The 23,909-nt window shown below is 39.8% G+C and overlaps 2 protein-coding genes, 1 long non-coding RNA gene and 1 pseudogene across 3 annotated transcripts; 2 read left to right on the top strand and 2 right to left on the bottom strand.

Annotated features, from left to right (window-relative positions):
• Positions 1–710: 710 nt before the first annotated feature.
• On the top strand, positions 711–1,320 carry LOC129752134 (uncharacterized). Its single transcript, XM_055747928.1, has 3 exons — positions 711–897; positions 958–1,202; positions 1,270–1,320. Exons 1-3 carry the CDS (start codon positions 711–713, stop codon positions 1,318–1,320), a joined length of 483 nt encoding a protein of 160 aa, XP_055603903.1.
• Positions 1,321–2,380: 1,060 nt separating this feature from the next.
• LOC129752133 (uncharacterized) lies at positions 2,381–10,706 on the bottom strand (annotated as a pseudogene).
• On the bottom strand, positions 2,980–4,597 carry LOC129754274 (uncharacterized). Its single transcript, XR_008738993.1, has 3 exons — positions 4,331–4,597; positions 3,861–3,938; positions 2,980–3,799 (listed from the first exon to the last, which is right to left on the bottom strand). It is a non-coding gene; the product is annotated as an uncharacterized LOC129754274 (long non-coding RNA).
• On the top strand, positions 8,607–23,102 carry LOC129754266 (uncharacterized). Its single transcript, XM_055750220.1, has 2 exons — positions 8,607–8,790; positions 21,692–23,102. The coding sequence occupies exon 2, from the start codon at positions 22,037–22,039 to the stop codon at positions 22,754–22,756; it is 720 nt and encodes a 239-aa protein (XP_055606195.1). The 5' UTR covers positions 8,607–8,790; positions 21,692–22,036; the 3' UTR covers positions 22,757–23,102.
• Positions 23,103–23,909: the final 807 nt, after the last annotated feature.

The raw sequence follows: 23,909 nt of genomic DNA, 5'->3' as shown, positions 1-23,909 counted from the left end.
GAAAAGAAAAGTGGCAAAAATATTTGAATAGCGGTAGCTACAAAAGGAAATTTAAAACTTATGAGCGTTTGATTGAAGGCGACGGAGATGCTGTACAATTGGATCACGAAGCGGGCTCTTCAACTCAGCGAAACATCACCAGTTGCTGCCAAGGAACTTCTTTAGCTGCAGCCTCAAATTTTCAACTCGAAGATGAAATCGACGGTCCAGATATTTCGGAGAGTGATGAGTGTTCCAATCAGGAGTCATATTATAGCCCAGATGGTGTGACAGATTCTGAGGTGGATAATTTCGATGATCCAGAAGTGGGAACAAACCTGACTACATTTATTCGGAACTGGAGCTTGGAGCATAAAATCACCCACTCCGCGTTGAGACCTTTGCTGAAAAAGCTATCTACTATGGATCGCACCCTTTCTATGGATCCAAGGAGACTTTTAGGGACTCCTCGTAAACAACCTGATCTGATCAACATCGGTGGAGGACAATATTGGCAAAAGGTTTCGGTAATGGTTTTGTTAATTTTTATATAAAATATAACCATAACAAGTCATATTTTATTTACAGAAGAATGTCTTCGTCAAGCGTTTGTGGACCTTGATGAGTCCAGAACCATATCTGTGAACATCAATATTGACGGGTTACCCCTTTTCAAAAATGGCACGGAACAGATATGGCCTATTTTATTTGACGTTCATGAAATACCATACATGAACCCCATGATTATCGGCATTTCTCATGGACAGTCTAAGCCGACCTCCGTTGAGGATTTCCTTAATCCTTTCGTAAACGAGGCTCTACCAATTCTACAAACCGGCATTTCCATCAATGGCAAACTGTTGTCAGTGAGAATACGAGCATTTATTTGCGACTCCCCCGCTAGAGCATTCATCAAAGGTAAGTTTATATTGGTGGAAGGGGGTTGGTATTTTATTATTTTCTGCTTTTTGATTACAGGAACGGCTAACTTCAATTCTTTCCATGGGTGCTTGAAATGCACTGCTGTTGGTGAACGGTCACAGAGCCTACGAACCAACGTTTATCCGCTAGCGAAAGCCAGTCTGCGAACAGATGAAGGGTTCCGCAACTGGGCATACGGTGACCACTATCAAGTTTATAAAACAAGAGAAAACGGAAAGCTTAAAAAGGTTTTCCTCAAATCTCCATTGTTGCGTTTGCCAATAGATATGGTTGAAGATATTGTAGTGGCTGATTCATTGCATCTTTTGCATTTAGGCCTCACCAAAAAAATTTTAACAACTTACAAAGACGGTCAAACATATCAAACGAAGTGGACAACAACCGAGACTTTGCAAATAGATAAGGTGTTGGGTAATATAAGGTTACCAACAGAAATACACCGAAAGGTCCGAGGGTCACGTTATCTGTGCCATTGGAAGGCATCAGAATGTGCAGCTTTTCTTAATTACATCGGTATAGTTCTCCTCAAAAAATTTCTTGATGAAAGTCATTATGAAAATTTCGTCAATTTGTTTTATGCCGTCACTATATGTTCAAGCCAACATTATCAACAATATTTACCGATTGCTCAAAACCTTTTTGAAAATTTCATAGAAAATTAATATAATATGTTCCATAATATTTCAAGTAATACGCACAACCTAATGCACATTGTTCATGAAGTTGAAAGGTTTGGACCCTTACCGTCAATATCCGCTTATCCATTCGAAAACTATTTATTTCAATTAAAAAAAATGATACGATCTGGACGTTTACCTTTAAACCAAATTATTAACAGGATCTCAGAAAAAAGCAATAGTAACCAGACTACAAGAATATCACCTCAAAAATATCCGATTTTTAAACAACCTTTAGAAACCGATGGAACGAAGTTCATGTGTTGCATTTTATACCAAGGATGTACTTTAACAAATCAATTTAAAGACAAGTGGTTTCTTTCGAATGACAAGAAAGTCGTAGCAATGGATTTTGCACAAGAAAACGCTGTCACATTATGAAGTGCACATCGAAAATCCTTTTCCTTCTGATATTTTTTATGTTTATCGAACTATGTCACGTGATAAGTTTAATCCCACCCAAATTTACTCATTTAAAAACGTATTTTGTAAATTAGTTTCCATAAACATACATGAAGAAACAGTTTTTATTCCATTAATTCATACCTTACCGATTTCATGATAATACGTACATGTAAAAAAGGAATAGAAAATAGAATAAAGTGTGATATTCTAAAAAATAAAATTGTGATTAATTTTCTATAAATCAGTATTTATTGAAAAATTCAAAAACAATATAATAATAAATAATAATAACATAAATTCATCAATTCATTTGAATAAATTTAATATAAATATAAAAATAATAATAATGAGGTAGTTAAAATGATGATGACTTTATTTTAAGGCAAAATTTTAACTTCCTCATCGCCCTCCAAAAATTCAACTTGCCATGTGATGTTACTTTGCATGTCTTCGATGCTTTTCTCAACACTGTCCCTATTTTCGTCTTCGGACTCGACCGCCTTCCTCTTTCGTTGCCGTGAGACTGGCTTTCTAGTTCCTGACATTTCCAAGAACCGTTGTTTGGAATTTTTCAAACATCGATGCAGAAAAGATTTGCATTCGTCAAGAGAATACAGCGGATCCCAATACTGCACTCTTCGATAAAACAAATTGATTGTTTTATCGAACTTGATGAAAGGTATTTTCTGCTGTTTTGATCCGGCAGCAGAAGTGGAAGCTCGAGATGCTCCTGTCCAGGAGCATTTTGTTAAAAATGCACGGCAGAAAAAATAGTCTATAATTTGTAGACTCACTGTAGCGCCTTGTTTATAGAACCGGTTTTGGCCACACACTTAGAAAAATCCACGTAGATTTACATGAAATAGCATGGGTAGAAGGGAATCGGGCATTTACAAGTGATAAAACTGTTCATTTCATGTAAACTTCCTTCACATAAGCAGTATTATCACACTAAAAACCGATGTCTTTCCACCCATGCTATTTCATGTAAATTTCCTTTCGGGTCCAATATTATTGTTTATAGTAGTTTTACATGTACATCACCATTTGATAAATGTATGTAGGCATTATATGTTTTGCTTTGAATGGAAAAAACTCATAATTGTTGATTTAAAAAGTTTTATTATACATGTCAACGGAAGCAAAATACATGCTAAACTCAACCGATTTAACATAAACACAACATACACTGTCACAGACTTGATTTTTGTCACAATTGTGTACGCGAGCCAGTCGATCAGCGCGAATGGGTGAGCGAGCCAAATGCGACAGCGCGTAGTTGTTCCGGCTGGGTGCAGTCAAGTGACCCGACGGCGCCACTACGGAAGACCGGATAAGCCTGTACACCAGGAACCTGTGTTCAAGAAATTCCTTAAGTCATCCTTATCAATGTTCTGTGTTTTGATAGCCAGGTCGAAATTGATGTCATTTCCGCTATCATCGAGTTCTTCAACACCGAGATGGGGACGCAAACAAGCTCCCGGAAAATGTAGTTGCCTGTTATGCGCACAATGCAGCCATCAGCAATCGGGGCACCGTCTAGCCGGAAACAACTTCGTCTCGTAGAGTTTCGAAACATTCAGTAGCAGCATCGTTTCTTTCAGCCAAATTTCCTTAACGCACTTGGAAGTTTTATTCTCAGTCACACCTTTTCAAACCACGATTCCCTCCCGAACATGAAAATCTCATCCAAGTTTGGATCAACAATTTTCACTTTTCGTAGCCGTCGTACCTTCTCCAAGCTCGATCGTCTTCGTAAAGTGGAGCTGAGTTCCCAAGTCCGATTTTGAAGGTGGCTAAAAGTGTAAAAAGGGATTAGAAAACACGAGCGTTTTGATGAGAAAATAATTATCCTACCGGCAATATTGCCACTGGTGTGTTGTGATTCAACGGTCAGTTCTATAGCCAGTAAATCGTCAACATTTTGTTTTGCACCTAGGAAATAAAATACAATTATAAATTCACAATTCACGGTTTTGAATTTAGGATTTAGACTATGTGAATTTTTAGAATCATCCACAAATAGTTCTAAGTTTGTGCAAAGAACAGAAAAGTTTGAATGCGAATAACATAGAAAATCTTACTAAAATGATTATTGAAAATATTTTTTCATAATTTAATAGAACCACTTTTTGCAAAAATTCCCATGAAATGCATTGAGCAAAATTGGAATATGCGAGTTGATAAAAGGCTTTAATTTTCTGAAGAAACTTAACTTATTTTGGAAGACACTTTAACATCAGCTTCAGAAATTCAGCTTCCCGATATTTACAATGACTTTTGCATACCTACCAAAAGTATTTTTGTGACTGACACAGGCTACATACCTACAATTAAAATAGATACGACGAAATCTTCTGGTGGAGGTCATATTATATTTCGTAGCTTTTTTCCAATGTAAACTGCTAGTCCAAATGTCGATGCCTCGATGTCCAAACCAAGAGGTGGTTTCCAGGCGGATAGTCGATCATTTTGGTTTCCTTTCCTCATAAAGTTCAGCAGTACTTTGGACACTTATACTATTATTAACTGGGTCTTTGAAAATTCCAGCTCCTTTCCTTAGCAGTTTTGATGCCATGATGATTTGAAGTAAATAACTATATTTATCATAAGGGCGATTCCAAATTACGTTAATGATGACTATAGGGGAGATGAGGGCATAACGAGCACCCGAGGCATAATGAGAAGTCCATTTTTCTACATAAGTACGTATTTTCTTAAACAAATTTTCATGAGGACTTGTTTCGTACTACCTATAGTATTAATTTTTCACCAAAAAAGAAATATCCTTTTCATATTTACAGAAATATTAAATAATTACCAGCAAGGTTCTCAAGTGACGAAAATATTATAATTTTTGAGCACCACCAAATAAGCTTTTATGACCTTTAAATCATCTTGATCTGAAATGTACGCACTGCAACATGATCTACACATTGTTTTTCAATTTTCAGCATCATAAAATTTTTGATTTTTCACTTTAATCAATTGTAAAACACGTTTTTACTTTAATTTGTTCACTAGAGGCGAACAGAGCACTTTCAATGAAGGCATATTGAGCATTTTCTGCCGGGGAATCTAGCAGCGAATTCGACTCGATGAAGTCAATTGAGTAATAGAGCTACAGCTTAACTTGTATCGTCTGACGATTTGGTCTATTGGTAAGATGTCGGAGAGATAATCAGTAGACTCGAGTTCGATTCCTGTTCGAGGGGATTTTTTTTTTGCACATACCATTCATGATTGATTTTTTTTATTGTTACATTATACGGCTAATAGCATCAAAGCATCATCCGTCAAACAAAACACCAAAAACATAATGTATGAACATGTGTTAATTCTTTGAATTCTACAAACAGACCTAGATTATTTTGTTTTTGCTTTGTTTGATGAATCTACGCCTCACCGTTTAGTGCAATCATGATCATAAATGATTAAAGAAGAAAAAAAAAATCACCTCCACCAGGAATCGAACTCGAGCCTACTGATTATCTCTCCGACATCTAACCAATAGGCCAAATTGTCAGACGATACAAGTTGAGCTGTAGCTCTATTACTCAATTGACTTCATCGAGTCGAATTCGCTGCTAGATTCCCCGGCAGAAAATGCTCATTATGCCTTCAATTATGGTGCTCATACTGCCTCGGGGGGTTTCTCATTATGCCTCTACAGTGACTGGTTTTCAGCTTTCGGCAAAATTTTTTAAAATGCATCTTTAAACGTTTTTATCTACTTTTTCAAGTTTCATCCAATTAGACAATAGACTATTTGAGTGTCGGAACACGAATCAATGATGTAATTCACATATTACAGCTGTTCTCTATGGTTAAATAAGCATTTTCCTTAAGGTGCCCGTTATGCCCTCATCTCCCCTATTAAATAATTACCAGCTAGGTTCTCAAGTGACGAAAATATTATAATTTTTGAGCACCACCAAATAAGCTTTTATGACCTTTAAATCATCTTGATCTGAAATGTACGCACTGCAACATGATCTACACATTGTTTTTCAATTTTCAGCATCATAAAATTTTTGATTTTTCACTTTAATCAATTGTAAAACGCGTTTTTACTTTAATTTGTTCACTAGAGGCGAACAGAGCACTTTCAATGAAGGCATATTGAGCATTTTCTGCCGGGGAATCTAGCAGCGAATTCGACTCGATGAAGTCAATTGAGTAATAGAGCTACAGCTTAACTCGTGTCGTCTGACGATTTGACCTATTGGTAAGATGTCGGAGAGGTAATCAGTAGACTCGAGTTCGATTCCTGTTCGAGGGGATTTTTTTTTTGCACATACCATTCATGATTGATTTTTTTTATTGTTACATTATACGGCTAATAGCATCAAAGCATCATCCGTCAAAAAAAACACCAGAAACATAATGTATGAACATGTGTTAATTCTTTGAATTCTACAAACAGACCTAGATTATTTTGTTTTTGCTTTGTTTGATGAATCTACGCCTCACCGTTTAGTGCAATCATGATCATAAATGATTAAAGAAGAAAAAAAAATCACTTCCACCAGGAATCGAACTCGAGCCTACTGATTATCTCTCCGACATCTAACCAATAGGCCAAATCGTCAGACGATACAAGTTGAGCTGTAGCTCTATTACTCAATTGACTTCATCGAGTCGAATTCGCTGCTAGATTCCCCGGCAGAAAATGCTCATTATGCCTTCAATTATGGTGCTCATACTGCCTCGGGGGGTTTCTCATTATGCCTCTACAGTGACTGGTTTTCAGCTTTCGGCAAAATTTTTTAAAATGCATCTTTAAACGTTTTTATCTACTTTTTCAAGTTTCATCCAATTAGACAATAGACTATTTGAGTGTCGGAACACGAATCAATGATGTAATTCACATATTACAGCTGTTCTCTATGGTTAAATAAGCATTTTCCTTAAGGTGCCCGTTATGCCCTCATCTCCCCTAATAGTTATTCAACAAGAGTTATGTTATGTTTTTAATAAAAACATTTTTTTTAACTTTGTTTGTTTTAATTGCAATAAAATAAGCAAATTAAACTACAGTTACTTGAATAAATGTTATATATTTTAAAAACGAGAATAAGACCATTTGAAAACATTTGACAATTTGTATGAAGTCAAGACAAGATACGCACATAGAACAATTATTCAAAAAGAGTTATGGTTTATTTAACTAAAACATATTTTTCAGACTCAGTGTATTTTAATTACAATAAAAAACGGATGGAAATGCAATCAACGTTACTTTAAAAAATGTTAATTATTAGAAAATTTAGAATACGACTAATTGAAAACGTATGAGAGTTTCTATATGGCCAAGATACATACATAAAACAAGGTAGCTAGTTTTGAGAGATAACACTATATATTTCAAAGGGACGAAATTGTTGCAAAGTTTACTCAATAAATTCCTCTCTTATACAACTAAAGCTTAGTTCTTTTAGAAATGGGACACTTTCATTTGCTAATAGCTCGTTAACTAGTTATTGGATATTAAAAATTTTGACAGCATTTTGTTGCCTGTAAAAAGTACAATTCGACCTATTTTTTTCAAAATTTAAAATTTACGCGTTTTTGAGATATGTACGATGTAAGAGAAAAAGAAAAAAATAATTTTGCACAGTTTCCTTTAAAGTTCGTCATTATCAAATTGATAGCTGACAAAACCGTTGATTATTCAAAGAATTACTGAGTTTTTGTGGTGGATAAGTATGCAACCACTGTCAATAATGTCCACAAAGTTCAAATCAAGCATTGGAGTGAAGCACATGATCGGCAACAACGGTTAAGGATCATCAAGGAAGTCAAGTCTCATACCAGCATTTTTAATTTTCAATAAACGAAAAACTAAGGGTAGATCGCTGAAATGTCCTAAACAATTTTCTCCGATAAGCTGAAAGTGTTACCTAGTGATGACTCATAGAAATCCAACCTCAAACAACCATTTTTTGATAGTTCCAAAGCTCTTAAGCTGTAAAACCGGTACCGAAAAAAAACGATCAAAAATGTGGTCAAAAATAATCAAATATGTTCATTTCTAAACAACTGTGTCCACTTAAATGCTTCCAGTTTCCAGTTTCCAGAGAAGTATTGGACCAAAAAAGTATCAGAAATGGAAGAAGGAGGGTGAAGCCACCTAAAATATAGATTTTACGAAGTATAAGTTGGAGAAGCTGATCAATACCATGACTGAAAAAAGTGTGCGCCGGCCAATGGGAGATACCAAGAATAAAGTAGAAATTTCTTTAACAAAAAACGGTAAATATTTTTTTTCAAATTTTTTCATGAAAGATCATAACATTACCTTCTTTTTCTTCATAGAAAGTATTTGGTTCAAACGAATGGTTTTTGAGATACAGGCATTCGTAACTGTCCCATTTCTAAAAGAACTAAGCTTTAATTTTATCACGTTCATGAATTCGATGCAGTTATTTGAAGAAGATTTTTTTTATTTATTTATAGAGAAGTTACCAGTTATTAGATCCAATTTTATTTCCTCGATAAAAAATCCAAATAAATTGTTCAAAGGTTAAAATGAACTTCACCCTTTTGATAAATATAGTAGTTTGATTTTGATAGCTGTCATTATTTCCCAGAAATCTTTGGTCTCGCCTCGCTGCACAACAGTTGACAGATTTGTGAGAAATTGTAAAAATTTCAGCGATTGTGTGGCTAGGATGAAGCATAATTCTAAACATTGTGAACCAGGATGATAGACTGTCCTGTCTGGAAACTGCCTGAGGAAGTCGATGGGAAGGATGGCTCTACAGAGGAATCTATCATATAATCCGTAAGTAGCGTTCGTCTTTCGAGAAAACCTCCGAAATATGGGAACTATCAAAAGCTTCCGAAACTGAGAATTGAATTAAACTTACTATAGCTTATACCGTATTTGTTTATGCCGAGTGCTGCACTAGTGTTGCACTGGTGCACCACTAGGTGCTGTCAAACTGTTTGTTTATTCGGACGGTGTTGCACTGGTTTTGACCTGTCGGAGTTCTGCTTACGGACGGTGGCCCACCGATAATTTTGCCAGTGTTGCGAGAGAGCGTGTGAGTGAGTGAGATAGCAATACACTGGCGACGATTTGTGTTTGTTTTTATCGGGTACGGTGGAACACTCCACGAGTGGAGAAAACAAATACAGTATTAGTTTACAATTTCACATTAGGCACGGTTGAACTACTTGGGTACCTACAACTTATTCTAATATCAATCAAAGTGTATTAAAATTGAGTTTTTCACATAATTTCTGGACCTATCGTTTTTCGAAAACCACACTCAGAATGGGGGTAGGCTTAATAGCGGCACGTTATCCAAACATACGGGAAAATTGTGCCTAAACCGTGCCGAACCAGAATAGCTTTTGCTTTTTCTAAAAGTTTCCTCGAGATCATTAGTTAAGAAAATAGTTTTCAAAATATTGTTTAATATTCCTATTCCTATTTCATTTCAACTCATTTCAAAGTATGTAAATGAAAATACGATCTAACGAATTATTATTTACACAATTGCAAATTTAAAATGGTATTCAACAATATTTGATTTCTAACACTTACTGTTCCTCGAGCTAAAAAAAAAGATTTTTCTCGAATCGCTCAGAATCAGAATTAGCTCGTACGCTTGATGTCCATCGTGAGCTTCTATCCTTCTTCATCGGTGGCTATAAAAAATAATCTGTTTCAAAAACTATCTCTGTGGAATAACGAGAATTTAAAGTTCAAATAACATTCTACCAACTATTTGTCTTTTACCTTATTTTACCGAATATTCAAAACTATAAATATAGTAACGCTCGAGTAACCCGATCTTCAATATACGCACTGCACCTCATGCCCTTGGACATGGTGTATTCGCTAAACAAGAAGTTAGGTGCAGATTTCAGTTGTTGACTGAAAGTTTAGAGGTCCAATTCACCGGGACAAACTTTTCGCGACTTGACACAACAACGGACGGATGACTTTTATTTTGACACATGGGATTACATGCTACTTCATGCAAGTGAATTTACTTTCAATGGAATGTTATTCTATTCAGAAGTTGTGACATGTGAAATTTCTACAAACTGACTGTAATTATACTTGTCTCATCATTTGTTTACATTTGTTTGAAGGAATGTTCGTTACGTGACTTGAAATGTAAACTCACGTGTAATGTACTACTACATTTCTGAACTGTGTAGATTTACATTACACAATGAAACATGATGTGTACGGAGATTTACATGATTTACAAGCTTCATAATTACATGAAAACACCCGATTCCTTTCTACCCATGTGCTTACACGTAATGTTACATGGATTTTCAAGACTGTGCAAATTTGTTTGTGTGTTTTACATGTTTTTTCAAGCCATTTTCGTTTCCGATTTCAAAAACTCAAAATTCCGTGCAACGTAACATTACATTTTTTTTTCTGTGCATGTAGCATTCCAAGCAATGCACAAATTTCCTATCGCGGCAACGGTCTTCTAAAGCCTCAAGATCGGCCAGGCTTTTTACGGGCTGCAGAGGCGGTTCGTTGATGGTGACTGGGCTAGCCGATGATGTTCCATGTTCCATTAGCCGTCCTGCTAACGCATCCAATTTTGCGTTGAGGTGGGACAGTAGCAAGAGGCATTTATTGACCTTGGTGGTCAAAGTGTCATGTTCCTCTGCAGCCTCGTCCGGTTCGGTTTGTGAAAAAGCGTTTTTAAAATACGGCACCATTCCTGATATGGGTCTCGACACTACGAGTAAATTATATGAGTTATGATTATGGTATTTAGCTTACTAATGATACTTACTGTTATGAGCTATGCTTCATATAGCTCAAATGATGCCTTTTCGACGTCCGAAGATGTGGAGTAATCATTACACTGGAGCAGAGCACAGAAGCACGCAGAAACACCGCGGTTCGAGTCCGGATGCAAGTAGGAAACACAAAAAATTAACAAATTCTCACTGTAGTAGTTTCAAAGTGCTGCTAATACATAGACGAAGCACAGGACGAAAATAGATATTTGTGTAAGAAAAAGATAAAAAATTAATTTTGTTTTTATTTTTCACGAAAGAGCAAGAGAAACAGAATATTTTTTTTATTATTTACTTTTTTGTTTCGCCCACCGAAAAAAAAAAATTGACACTAGGCATGGGCGAACCTGACAAATGTGGACAGGCAGTATATCGGTCGAATTTCAGGCCTAAATCGGCATTTGAACAGCCCTTAACCGGAAATAAATGCGTTTTAGCTTTGTGTGGCATTTTTTATATTCGACTATAAGGCTGACTTAGGGTCATTTTTCAATGCTTAATGGTTACTTGGGCTGTTAAATGTGTCGCAATAATTTCGTGTTCGCCCTTTAGTTCGTTTCTCAAACCGGACATTGCAATTTCGCATATTTTACCACTGGAAGACTTGTTCTAAACAAAAAAAGATCCAATCATCGAACCATGCTGATTTGACTATCACGCAGATCGGGACTCGTTTAAGATGACCGAAAATTATAATCCCCGACAATCAAAAAAACGATGTCTGCTGACCTTTATTGCTAGTGCAGAACCGATCCTGAAGAACGGTTGTCGTAAAACAAGCTAACTAGCTCTACTATCGTCGTTAGAAAGCATTTTACTACCGCATTAGGATTTCCATAAAAGCCAACTTTGAATTTCCTATCACATTTTTGGCCGGGTCCGAGACAAGATTGATCTTGACAGTTTTGGATTTTCTCGTTCGGTCGTTTTCTTGTGCTGTCCCGGTGTGTGATGAAGCCACCAGCATCATCAAAAACTGGCACCGGGAAGACTGTGTCGGTTGCGATGCTGCTACTTCGATGATGGGTGAAGACGTTTATTTCTTTGGCCACAATCGCCCGAGGGACTCCCGGTGGAGCCATCAAACGTTTTGGCCAATTTTTCGTTGCCACCGTTGCAAAAGTCTTTCTCGAGCCCCGGGTTGTGTCGAAAATATTACAAAGCAGGGCCAAAAAGTTTCAGACGGGAAATTTTACCGATAAAAGTGTACTTATTCTCCAAGCGCTTCTTCGAGGCGCTGGTTGAGGCGTCAAGTTTGCTGCAAAAATGCACTAAGCGACACGCCTCAGCCTTTCCTTAGAAGAAGAAGAAGAAGCTGAGAGCATGGGGGCTCCTGCACAAAAGTGTCCCTCGTAAAGTTGTAAGTTTTTATCTGTCCTCCGAGGGCACCCAGGCGTCAGGCGTCAGCCAGCCTTGTTGGGTTCGGAACACGTCAAATGACCACCAGGAGTCCACCAAACTGAGCTGAGTTGAGTTTTGTTGAGCAACGTTCCATAGTTATCTTCTGCCCAGAAGTGGCCAGCCGGCCACCCCGTCAAAAAGCACCCCGGTCCCGGTGGCAAGTTCTCTCTTGTTTTGATGGCGCGACAAACGAGCGCTGGCCATAAATTTTAGCATTGGAATATCTCGTTTTGCATAAATTACCTTTGTGTTGGTTCGCAAGTTGTTGTTGTTCTTTTTGTTGTGGTTGTTGGTGATGACATCAACAGACTTGGAGCTTGCTTGTTGCAGTTGCATGTAACCGTGACTGTTGGAGGAAAAACATGGTTCCACACAGTACTTTTGTGCAAATCAAATGTACGAATCGAGCAATTTGTTTTTGAAAAACCTAAGGACTGTTAATTCATTCTGCTTCTCCAGGAGCCGCTTTGTTATTGAAACAAGCAGACACAAATAAACAAGCTTTCGGATCATTTGAGGCCGTATTGTTGTTGTTTGCTAGATCTGCTTTCGGAGTCGATTTCGTTTCAGCTAGACAAGTTTCTTGTAAAGTGTTCTTCTTCTTTACGACTGCTGCAGTTCAGGATGTATATGCATATGATTCATACAATTGTGTTAGTCGTATTTGATGAGCTGGAATTTTAAACAACAAAGTTAATATGCAACTGCTTAAGGTAAGAGTACACTTCACCATGCATTTTATCCATATCTTTTGAGTATTTCCCTACGTTGGGCGAGCCCGAGATGACTCCTGTGCAAACCTCTTTCGAAGATACGATACGATATCTGCCCATCAGGCTCTGCACACAACTAAGATGCTGCAGGTCGGACATGATCCGTGCGAAGACAACCGTCCTCTCTTGCTGCCGAACTCGATGTAGCTTTTGAAGCAAAGTCAGTAATTAATGACCAGCCTACTTGATAGAACCTTTGGACTCGATGTCGCACTATTTGTCTATCACCGGGTTGTTGATCAACACCACCTCGGTTTTGTGATCATACGCAGGCTCTTGGGTCATGTTTAGTTTTCCACAGCCTCAATCGCCAAGGTGGACAGCGCCGTCGGACAATCCCACTAATTTGACTCGACCCTTGTGGAACAGTTGGTGATTGTAGGATAGTACCTTTTACCAGTCTTCACTAGCTCTTCACTCATTTAAAGTATACGTACAGGAGAGATCTGTTAAGTCAGCGATGCATAACAACGTGAAGAGCTTCAGCGTTAAACAGCATTCATATGAGCGGCTTTTCTTAGGAAAGTAATGCTACATTAGCACTCGGGTCGTCATTTTGAGCTTGTCCTACACACTATCGTCTACGGTGAAAATCGCCAAAAACGGTTATTGCCAAAAACGGCCTTGCCCCCTTCACCTTCGTAGTATCTTTGAACCTTTTTCGCTGAATCCCGTAGACATAACGGTGGATAGATAACACTACAACATACTACATGAATTCTTGTTGTGTGCTGTCTTAGAGCTAAGCGCAGCATGTAGAATGCAAGGAACCAAGAAGGAAGGGAATAGCGCTATTCACAAGCGCGAGATCTGCCGTCGGCAGGGCAATTACAGCTAGCAAAGGGGGGACGTTTCCGAAAACCTTGGACGATGCCTATAGGATAGGTATGATCAACATGGAGGAGTACCACCCGAAACGTGCCCAGTCAAACTTTAAGTGATAATCAACAAGCTGTTCCCATAGCAAGTTGTTACCCTCTGGCCACCCCTCCCGTAAGATGAGCCAGAGGGGGTGATTCAAAGGCGGTCTCGAAGGTAAACTGGAAGCGAAGGCGGACGTTTCGATCAGCAGTTTGGTTTTCGGAAAGGTTGTTACTCCATATACGCCGTTCGCTCTGCAATTGAAACAGGAGACAGAGCCTAGCTAACCAAGAGAAACGCCTTCAACTGGCTGGTGGAAAGCTATGGAGACGTGACTTCGTCATTCTGTCCAACTAGTGGTAAAAAAGAGGAAACACCCAAACATTTGGTGTTTCCTGGTCAAAGGTTTGAAACGGCAAGATGGAAATTCGACTTCAAACCAATACCTACCAGTCAAGTGTTTTTGCTGCCGTGAGTGGGTTCGTCCCGCTTAAACCATATGCCTCTTGGTTTTACGTAATGATACTGCATTGTAACCAGTACGTTAACCTTACTACCTGGTTTAGTGGGATTACGCGTACGCGTAACATGCCAAGGAGGTGTCTTAGTGAGGAGAAGGAAGGACCGCCCTAAACCTTACCGAACACGTCAGCAGCACAGCGCGTTAGGTCAACAGTGGAGTTGCGCTCCAAATGGTGCTAGGACTGGCGGCTTTAATGCGTGGGCCGATGAATGGGGTAGCCGTCTCACAAACCCCAAATTCCAAATCCTTTTAGAAGCCCTGGCAAGGCTGAATGTGGACCTAGCGAACGTAGGTAACATCAGGAACGGGTGCTACCACAGGAACGGGAGCAAGTCAACCATAGATGTTACCTTCGGTAGCTCGGAGTTGGTGTGCAATTGGATTGATGAGCGAGGTCTACACAATTGACGATCACTTCGCGATCCGCTATCGGTCAGGCTCAAGTATGCGAATAGGCAGACGTGAGTCTAGGAGAGGTGAAAGCCTTTGTAAGACAACACAATTCGACGAGAACGTCTTTGTCCAAATGTTGCATTGAGAGAGGAACCTGAAAACCTGTCCGCGGAAGAACTGATCAGGGTACTGGATCGCGCTTGCGATGCTGCGATGACGAGAAGGACCAAGCGTAAAAACACTAGCCCACCCGTCTACTGGTGGAAAGAGGAAATCGCGGGTCTGCGTGCCGACTGATAGGGCAAGGCGCAGGATGCAGAACGCAAGGACCCAAGAGGGGAGAGTGGAGCTTAGCGCAAGATCGGCCCTCCGCAGGGCCATCAACGCAAGCAAGAAGGCACGTTTCAAACAACTATGCCATGACGCCAATGACTGTCCATGCCTATCGGATAGTCATGGTCAAAACTTAAAGAGGGGGTGTGCCACCTGAAACGTACCCAGACAAATTGAGAGTCATCATTAACGAGCTGTTCCCACCGGCCCTTAGTCCCGTACGACTGGGACATCAGAATAGAAGAGAGGATTACGGTGGTAGAACTTAGTGAAATCGCCAAGTCTCTCCAACCAAGGAAGGCCCCCGGGCCCCGAACCGGACGGCAATCCGAACGTCGCAGTGAAAGCCGCGATCAGGGAGTTCTTCAAAATGTTCCGGACATCGTTGCATCGATACCTGACGGAACGGGTGTTCCCTGACACGTGGAAGTGGCAGAAACTTGTCCTTCTGCCAAAACCGGGTAAGCCTGCAGGAGACCCATCGGCGTTACGGCCGATATATCTACTGGACACAGCGGGTAAGGTCCTGGAGAAGGTGATTCAGAACCGACTCCAGAGGTACACTGAAAGTGAGGGCGGTTTCTCGGAGAAACAGTTTAGTTTCCGTAGTAGACGCAGCACTGTAGATGCCATCCGCTCTGCCATTGAGGTAGCGGACAGAGCCAGGCTAACAAAGAGGAGAGGGCTCTACTTTTGCGCGGTGGTTACTTTGGACGTGTAGCACGCCTTCAACAGCGTCAGTTGGACAGCGATTGTGTCGTCGCTCATCCAAATAAGGATCCCGGCATATCTGTATAGGCTTGTGGAAAGCTACTTCCACAATCGCTAGCTACAGTATATGACCGGTGAGGGCTTACGAACACAAAAGGTTTCAGCGGGTGTCCAACAGGGGTCAATACTCGGCCCGGACATGTAAAACATAACGTACGACGAGCTCCTACGAATGAGCCTCCCATCGGGAGGCCCATGAGCTCTAGGAGTTGTGGATGATGTAGTCCTCTTGGCGATAGGCTTCTCAACAGAGGAGGTACAGCTACTTGTCACAGTAGCTATACAGGCAGTGGAAAGCTGGATGCGCTCCAAGTGCGTCTAGCCCACCACAAAACTGAGATGGTGCTGATCACCAACCTGATCTCACCCCAAACAGGTACCATTGCAGTTGGACCGTGCAACATCGTGTACAAACGCGCAATGAAGTGCCTAGGGGTGATGATAGACTACACGGAAAAAAATTGAGTGGTTATCCCAAAGACGCTGTCATGATAATTTTACCATTTCAGCGCTATAGTATTTTCAACCACGAAAAGTTTAACATCGATTTTGTAAAAGTGCGCATGAAACAATATTGAAATTACTATGTACCTGGTAATTTTCGATAACTCTCAATGTTTGTTGTCGAAAATACTATGGTCATGATAATTTCATCATATTTTCTATTACAACTAGCGTCCGCATAGTAATTTAGACATTGTGGCACCAATTCATATCAACAAAATACTACTCACATGGTACTTTTGAGAACAAAACATTATTGACTTAAAAACATCAGTGCGTATGATAATTTTACCATGCAAAACATTCTTGTTGTTTACACTAATTCAGGATCATCAATCATCAAACCCGCGAGTAAAAAAACTAATTTTCAGCTGCTTTATAGTTTCATAACTTTGAAAATCATTCCAGAGCATCGGGAGAACACACTAACATTGACCGACGTGTGTCGGAAGTGTGAATTTTAATGTTTGAAATAATGTCATAATGCATGCATGCAAATGAACAAACAAACATACATAGTAATTTTACTTTTTAAATCAAGCTCCTCGGTCCTCTTAGTCTTTTTCATAACACATACTAGTTTCATCATGAAACATATTAATTTTACTAGGCACGAAGTAAAACAATGCATCATTTCATTGACAATTTTATTAAAACGCAGTCGAATTTACTATGCGCAGCCAAATTGAGCGCATAGTAAAATAGCTATGCGTAAGGTATTATAAACAACAAAACATATTTGACTCAAAAATATGGTTGCTTGTTGTTCATTTAAACCACGGATTTAGTAATTTTACTATGCTTTTTTTTTGTGTGTACAGACTCAGTTTTACGAGTCATGTCGACTACGTGTGTAAGAGAGCGGCAATGGCTACGGCCGTACTCACACGCATGATGACTCCTCGACAATCCGCAGTAGTAAAAGGAGGATTCTGGCAAGCGTGACCACGCCAATCTTGCGGTACGGAGCAGCGGCCTGGAGGCAGGCCCTGGGAAGACAATGTAATCTGAAGAGGCTTAGTAGCGTTCAGCGGCTGATGAACCTGCGGTTTATCAGTGGATATCGGACCATGTCGTCCGAAACCGCCTGCGTACGAAAACAAAGACACGCCCATCGTACGAGAACTCGCCATCCAAGAACTCGATATCCAACTGCCAGCAGCTGTGGGACAGCTCAGCGAGAGGAAGGTGAACCCATTGTCTGATCCCGCATCAGAATCCCGGATCAGAAGAAGGCACGGTGAAGTGGACTTCCATATGACGCAATTCCTGACTGGTTCATGAAGTGCCACTACCGGTTTGGACATGTGGCTTCGCCATATTGCCCAGCTTGTGGTGACGTAGAGGAAACACCCGAACATATGGCCTGGCTTCGACCAGACCGAACTGAACGCCATCAGAAAAAAAATTAAACAGCGTTATTTATAACTCATGTAATTCTTATGCGAGACCAAAAAAATTGAAATAATTCATTGGGATGTGTTTCTTGGATTGTAAACTATTGATTCTTGTCGTTAAGATTTACGAAATTCATCTAGAATTGAAAATATTTGAACAATAAACTCAAGTGACTCGAAAACTGCTGATGGCGTTCAGTTCGGCCTGGACCATATAGCGTTTGCCTCTTCGAGATTTGGTGGTATACAGTTAGAAAAATCCACGTAGATTTACATGCAACAACATGGGTAGAAGGGAATCGGCTATTTACGTGCGAAGAAACGGCATATTTCATGTAAATTTTCATGAGCATTCAATGCTGTTACTTACTGTAGGTTTACATTATTTTGATCTTTTTTTTGTCAGGGAATATTTTACTTATTAAAAAAAATGGATTTGTACAGAGGAAGAGGTTTATTTCACGTTTTTAAACTAACAATTTGAAGATGAACACTTGAACCAAACACTTTGAAGTAGGTATCAAATAATTATAATTTTCGATACATTTTCTTTCACCCGATTCTCCCGACGACGGAAGCGAAGTCTGGGGCGATGATTTCACATTCAGCTCCATCGCAGCATACACCATCAATTTCCTGCTAAGGAAAGTTGTTAGTTTCAAAATATAGTATTGTTTAATGATATTTCTTACCTCTGTTTGTCTCAAATTAGCGCACACGACCAGATTGACCAAGAATTTTGCCTGCGTTGGGAATCCAATAGGAACGAAAACAAAACAGAATTGGCAAACTGACGTTGACGCTGGATTTCGCATGCGGTGACATGTAAAGTTCCTTTAAAAGGCTGAGATGCTATACTCTTTTTCATATTATTTGTGGCGATGATGTTAAAACGTGCAATGTAAGATTACATTTTTCTTTCTGTGTACGTACCAACATACTTGCCGTCTACGGGCCCGACACGACAGCAGACAACGTTGTGCAGAGGATGTGTAGGGATTCCAACACATGGCATGTGGTCAGCAATGGGTTCACCCGAATCATGACTGCCCTGCAGAGAAGCTAGAGTCAACGGCAGTTCGCGAACGGTGTAGGACGACTCCATCGACGGGGATCATAGGATGCTCCACCATCGGGGGGTATCCAAGTATTTCTGCTTCCTATGGGGGAAACTGCGGGAATAAGACTATACCTTCCTCGTAGCGGACTCCGCAGAAAGAAGGTTTACCACTGGGGATACCCACGGGTTGAAAGGCTCTCGATGTCGGGCGAGCCTCTCGAGTCGGTGTAGGAAGTCGTCACTGTCGGGAAACATCCAAGTCGTACCGTAGCGGTCGAAGTCCCAAAAGTGAGCCGTGACAGGCGCGAGTCCAGGAAAAGCTGCTCTCGATCTGGCACACAACGGGCAAAAAAGCCGCGGGCCGAAAATGCTAGGGTTGCCAACCAAAGGTATAAAGAAGACTGGACAACGGTCAGAGTCCCACTAATCCCACTGACGGGGGCTGTCGAGTAGTGTGCGTCTGACCCCACGGTTTGAAGCTGCAAAGATAAGACAATATCTTTTGCGTAGCGGATGCCGTGGATGCGCCGCGTTTGTGCGAAGGATGTTCCCCGAAGGACCTTCGGGGAGTATCCGAGTAGGGAGTTCCCAACGATCGAAACTGCGGGGATAAGACTTTATCTTGTACGCAGTGGAAATCCTTGGGAAGGGTTATTCCACGATCGGAGAAAAAACCCACGAATAGAGTGGCTCTCGACGCCGGGTGAGCCGAGTCGTTAAATTCCGCGCGTGTGCTGTGACAGACACAAGCCTATAGGATAAGCTGCTCTTGACCGGGTACAAAGGTTACAAACCTCGAATCCAGGAGATAAGAGGTCGGACTTCGAGTCGTTAGAGGAGAAGTCAGGCCTCGAGTCGTAAGAGGAGAGATCAAGTCTTTAATCAACAAGAGGAGGGGTATAAGTGGTCACCTCGAGTCATCACGAAAAGAGGTCAGATCTCGAGTCGCGAAGAGAAAGTTTTATGTGATCGAGTCATTACGAGATGTCGGTTCTCAAGTCGTTAGAGGAGAGACGCAAATCAAATCATCACCTATCGCGTTATTTTCTTATGCCAATGATGCTATGTAATTGATTACACGCGATTGACATAAAGGCTGAATTTGGGGAACTACAGTCTACTGTTTTGAACATGAAGGGATGCATTTCTTCCTTTTGGTTAGAGAGAAGGGATGTGTATTTTTTTATGTTTTATCGAGATGACTCAGTGCCTAAATGATTTTAATGTTGAAGGCAAGAGCAGTTTATTTAAATTTTTTCATTTAAAAAAATCAAGAACATTTTCGAAAAAAACCCTCAATACCTTAAGTAATATTTATATATTTTATCATGCACATCTGAAGCAAGCAATTGGGGGAGATTTTTCTAAACCTTTGCAAAACCCGGATGTTTAATTTTAAATTCACAAATTATCAAATCCAAAAATAATAGTAAAATAATAAAAAAAAAACACTCCCAGAATTGTTATTTTTTAAATTCACGTGTAGTATGTATTTTGGGTAAAAGGAATTGAACCCACAACTTCCGATCCTGCGTGCTTGCATAGAACAGATTACAATGAGGAGGATTGAGAACTGTTATGAAACGTTTTTGAAAACAAAAATACGTATTGCTACGTATCGAGAAAAATGCAACACTTTGTTTTGTGAATAACTTTGCACTGTTTTGTGAATGCATGGATGGAAATTGTACAAAATTTGGTGGCTCTCTGACAAGTAATTTTTGAGATAGCCTTCGAAACTGAAGTTCATTGACAGATTTTTCAGGCAGACTCGAGAAAAATCCAGAAGAGCTTCAGTGGGAGACTCAAAAACAGCTGGAATTTAACTATTTTACCAAAATTTACATGATAAATCGTTTAAGAACTCCTAGAGGATCCAATAGTGAACAAAAATTTGAATAAAAGTGAAGATGATTGATTCCATTAAGTGGGAGGAATGTGAGAGGTTTTTCAACCTCAAACCGAAAATATGAGTATTTCTGTAAAAAAAGTGTCATCTTAAGTCAAATATTTCTAACTGGTTCATCTAGCTGACTTATAAATAGGCCTGACTTTATTTCTTATTATAATTCTTATTCTTATTATTTTACCAACATAGCCAAAACATGTAAGCTTCCTGGAAAATGAAAGACTTGCGTCCACAATTTCTCTTTTCAATTTTATCTCTGTTACATGTAAATATGCATTGCAGAGATCACCACGGCCAGGCCAACCATGTGGTAAATACCGCAAAAGGTACTGGAACAAGGGGAGGAAAAGAACGTGGAGCTCCCTACTAAACGCTTCATATTCTTTATGTACTAAAACTTTATATAAAATTCATACAATGCAAAAGTTAAACAACGATAAAAAAGATGGATCTCACCAAATAGATCATCGTCAACAGTGTAAGTATTGGGTTAACAGTGTATGATTCACACTCTACGATTTGACGTCTTCATCCGATCACCCCTTGTCAATTTGACACGGGCTCCCGGTTTGACTGTTGGTCCCTTTCGTTATCATTCCCTGTATCCCTCTCACTCATTCATACGGCTCTACCGGTTCACGCATGGCATCGTCATTCGATCGCGAGTAAGCTACCCGTCAGGTAACAAGTCAATGTTCGGTGAACTTTCAAGTGTGGGGAAAACCGAGTAACCGGAGATTTTCCACGTGGACGTAAATCCACAAATTTTACAAACAGGACACATTCTTCGGTGATTGGGAACCATCTAAAGTTGGCAGGAGCTAGGCTAATGCTGTAGTTGTAGTAGCTGTAGCACATCCTACAGTTTTTTTTGCTACAGTACAGCACACTTCACAATTTTATACACGATTGCGGATTTTGTTTTCAACTGGATTCGACATTGTTTTTTTCTTATTTAAATTTTTTTCTTCCTCAGTTCGAACGACTTTTTCACGGAGCCAACAAACTTTAACGTCTGCGCGAGTCAACGCCTACTGGAACTTCCAGGATTCTCTCAGTGTCTGGAATGAGAAACCAGTAGTTATTATAACGGCCGGTTTTTTCTGCCTTTAATCCGTGTCAGTTTACCAAACAAATGTTTTTCTGTACATAAACAGTTACTTCTTCGTACGCTCTAGTAAACGGAATCGGAGTTTTGATCTGTATTTTCGTGGTTCGTGGTGAAATTAATTTTGGAAATTCGTCATCTCCAGTAAGAAAGACTGGTGGAAGCCATTGTTGTCATTTCAACAAGTCGTGATACAACAACTACAACCTAACCATGGGTAAACCGAAGCGATCGAAGCAGGATCTCGATACCTCGGAAGAATTTACCGATACAAGCAACTTGTTGGACCGAATCCAGAGAATGATAGATGCTGCCATTAGTCAAGTGTTGTTGAAAATCTCGGAGACGAAAACTGAGATACAATCCGAAATTACGACACTGAGGGACGAGTTGAGCGAATACAAACAAAAATGCTCGAAGTCAATCCGCTCCGTTCAAGAAGAGCTTAAGCTTACCCAGGAAAAAATGCTTCATCTCGCCAAATCAAACGATCTCATCATCACCGGTATACCATTTCAACCTAACGAGAAACTTGGTGATACCATAAGGAAAGTCTCACTTGCTCTCGGGTTTGCCGATAGTGAACTCCCCCTGGTATCTGCTAAACGTCTATCTCGCTCCCCAATTCAGGAATCCAGTTCACCACCAATACTGGTAGAGTTCGCTTTCAAGAGTGTTCGGAACGAGTTCTTCGGTCGGTATCTCAAAAAACGTTCCTTGGCGCTCACTCATATCGACATCAACGTAAACCGAAGAATATACATCAACGAGAATTTGTCCGAATCGACACGTAAACTCAAGGGAGAGCTACTGAAACTCAAACGGTCTGGATCGATTCAATCAGTGTTTACGAAAGATGGGCTCGTGTTCGTGAAAACATCAGTTGAAAAAACACCAAAACTGATAACATCGATTGATCAAGTTGATTGCTGAACCTTTCCCTGTTTATATCTTATTCCTTCCAACATTATCCCTTGAATCCTATCCTTACTTCCCTTGAATCCGTCCTCTCCTGAAAGTCAAAACAACAAAAATCTAAACCCTTCCTTTTAAGCTTTTCTTTATCCTTCCCATGTATCCCCTGATTCCGATCCTTAAGCTATCCATGATTCCATCTCCTTCCTAAAAGTTATGTTGCTGAGCTGCTGCGTGGGTGGGATGCTGATTACGTCGCACGATGGGTTGCTGCTGGGAACCATCGATGGGTTACTGCTGCTGCTGCTAGCCGACATGGACTTATGCTTTTTGTTTACACACCGGTTATTAAAATTTAATTTTTGTGAAAAATGGATAACCAAGTGATAGTTTCTGAACATAATCCTAGCTTACTGGTCAATTTGGGGAGGAAAAAGCTATGCTCTCTTGTAAGTACTTTCTTTATTTTTGATGCCTTTTAATATAAACAATGCTCCTGACAACCAAAATGACATTTACATTCCGCGAACCGTTATAAACTGTTCTCTACCGTCTGATAAACTTAACTTTTGCCACATTAACATTCAAAGCCTTTGTGCCCGACAAATGTCTAAGTTCAATGAATTAACAGCTTGTTTTGTGGGAAGTAAAGTTGATTTGATATGTTTAACCGAAACGTGGCTAAATAGTACAATTACTGATAATAATATCGCGATTGATGGCTACCAACTTTTGCGTAATGATAGAACTTATGCCCGAGGGGGAGGTATCTCAATCTACTTCAGAAATGATATCAAATGTACCCCTGTTGCTTCCTCGAGAATCATTTCAGACCATCAGGACAAAACCGAATACTTGTGCACAGAGGTTGCTGTTGGCAGTTGTACTTTTCTTTTAGCTGTTTTTTACAACCCTCCTAGAAATGTTTGCTCTGATAAACTTTATGATCTTTTTACCGATATCTCTTTGATGTACGAAAGCATTATTCTAGTGGGAGACTTCAATACTAATTTGTTAAACATTTGCGAGTCAACAAATAATTTTAAAGACACTTTGGATAACCTAGGATTTTCTTGCATTAATACTAATCCAACTCACTTCCACTCAAATGGAAGTTCTTTAATAGATCTGTTGATTACAAATAAAAATGACCTTATAATGAAACACGATC

This window comes from Uranotaenia lowii, chromosome 3, assembly GCF_029784155.1.
Source record: "Uranotaenia lowii strain MFRU-FL chromosome 3, ASM2978415v1, whole genome shotgun sequence".
NCBI classification, from domain to species: Eukaryota; Metazoa; Arthropoda; class Insecta; order Diptera; family Culicidae; genus Uranotaenia; species Uranotaenia lowii.
The sequence above is the reverse complement of the archived record's forward strand: the minus strand, read 5'-3'. Positions and strand labels throughout refer to the sequence as shown.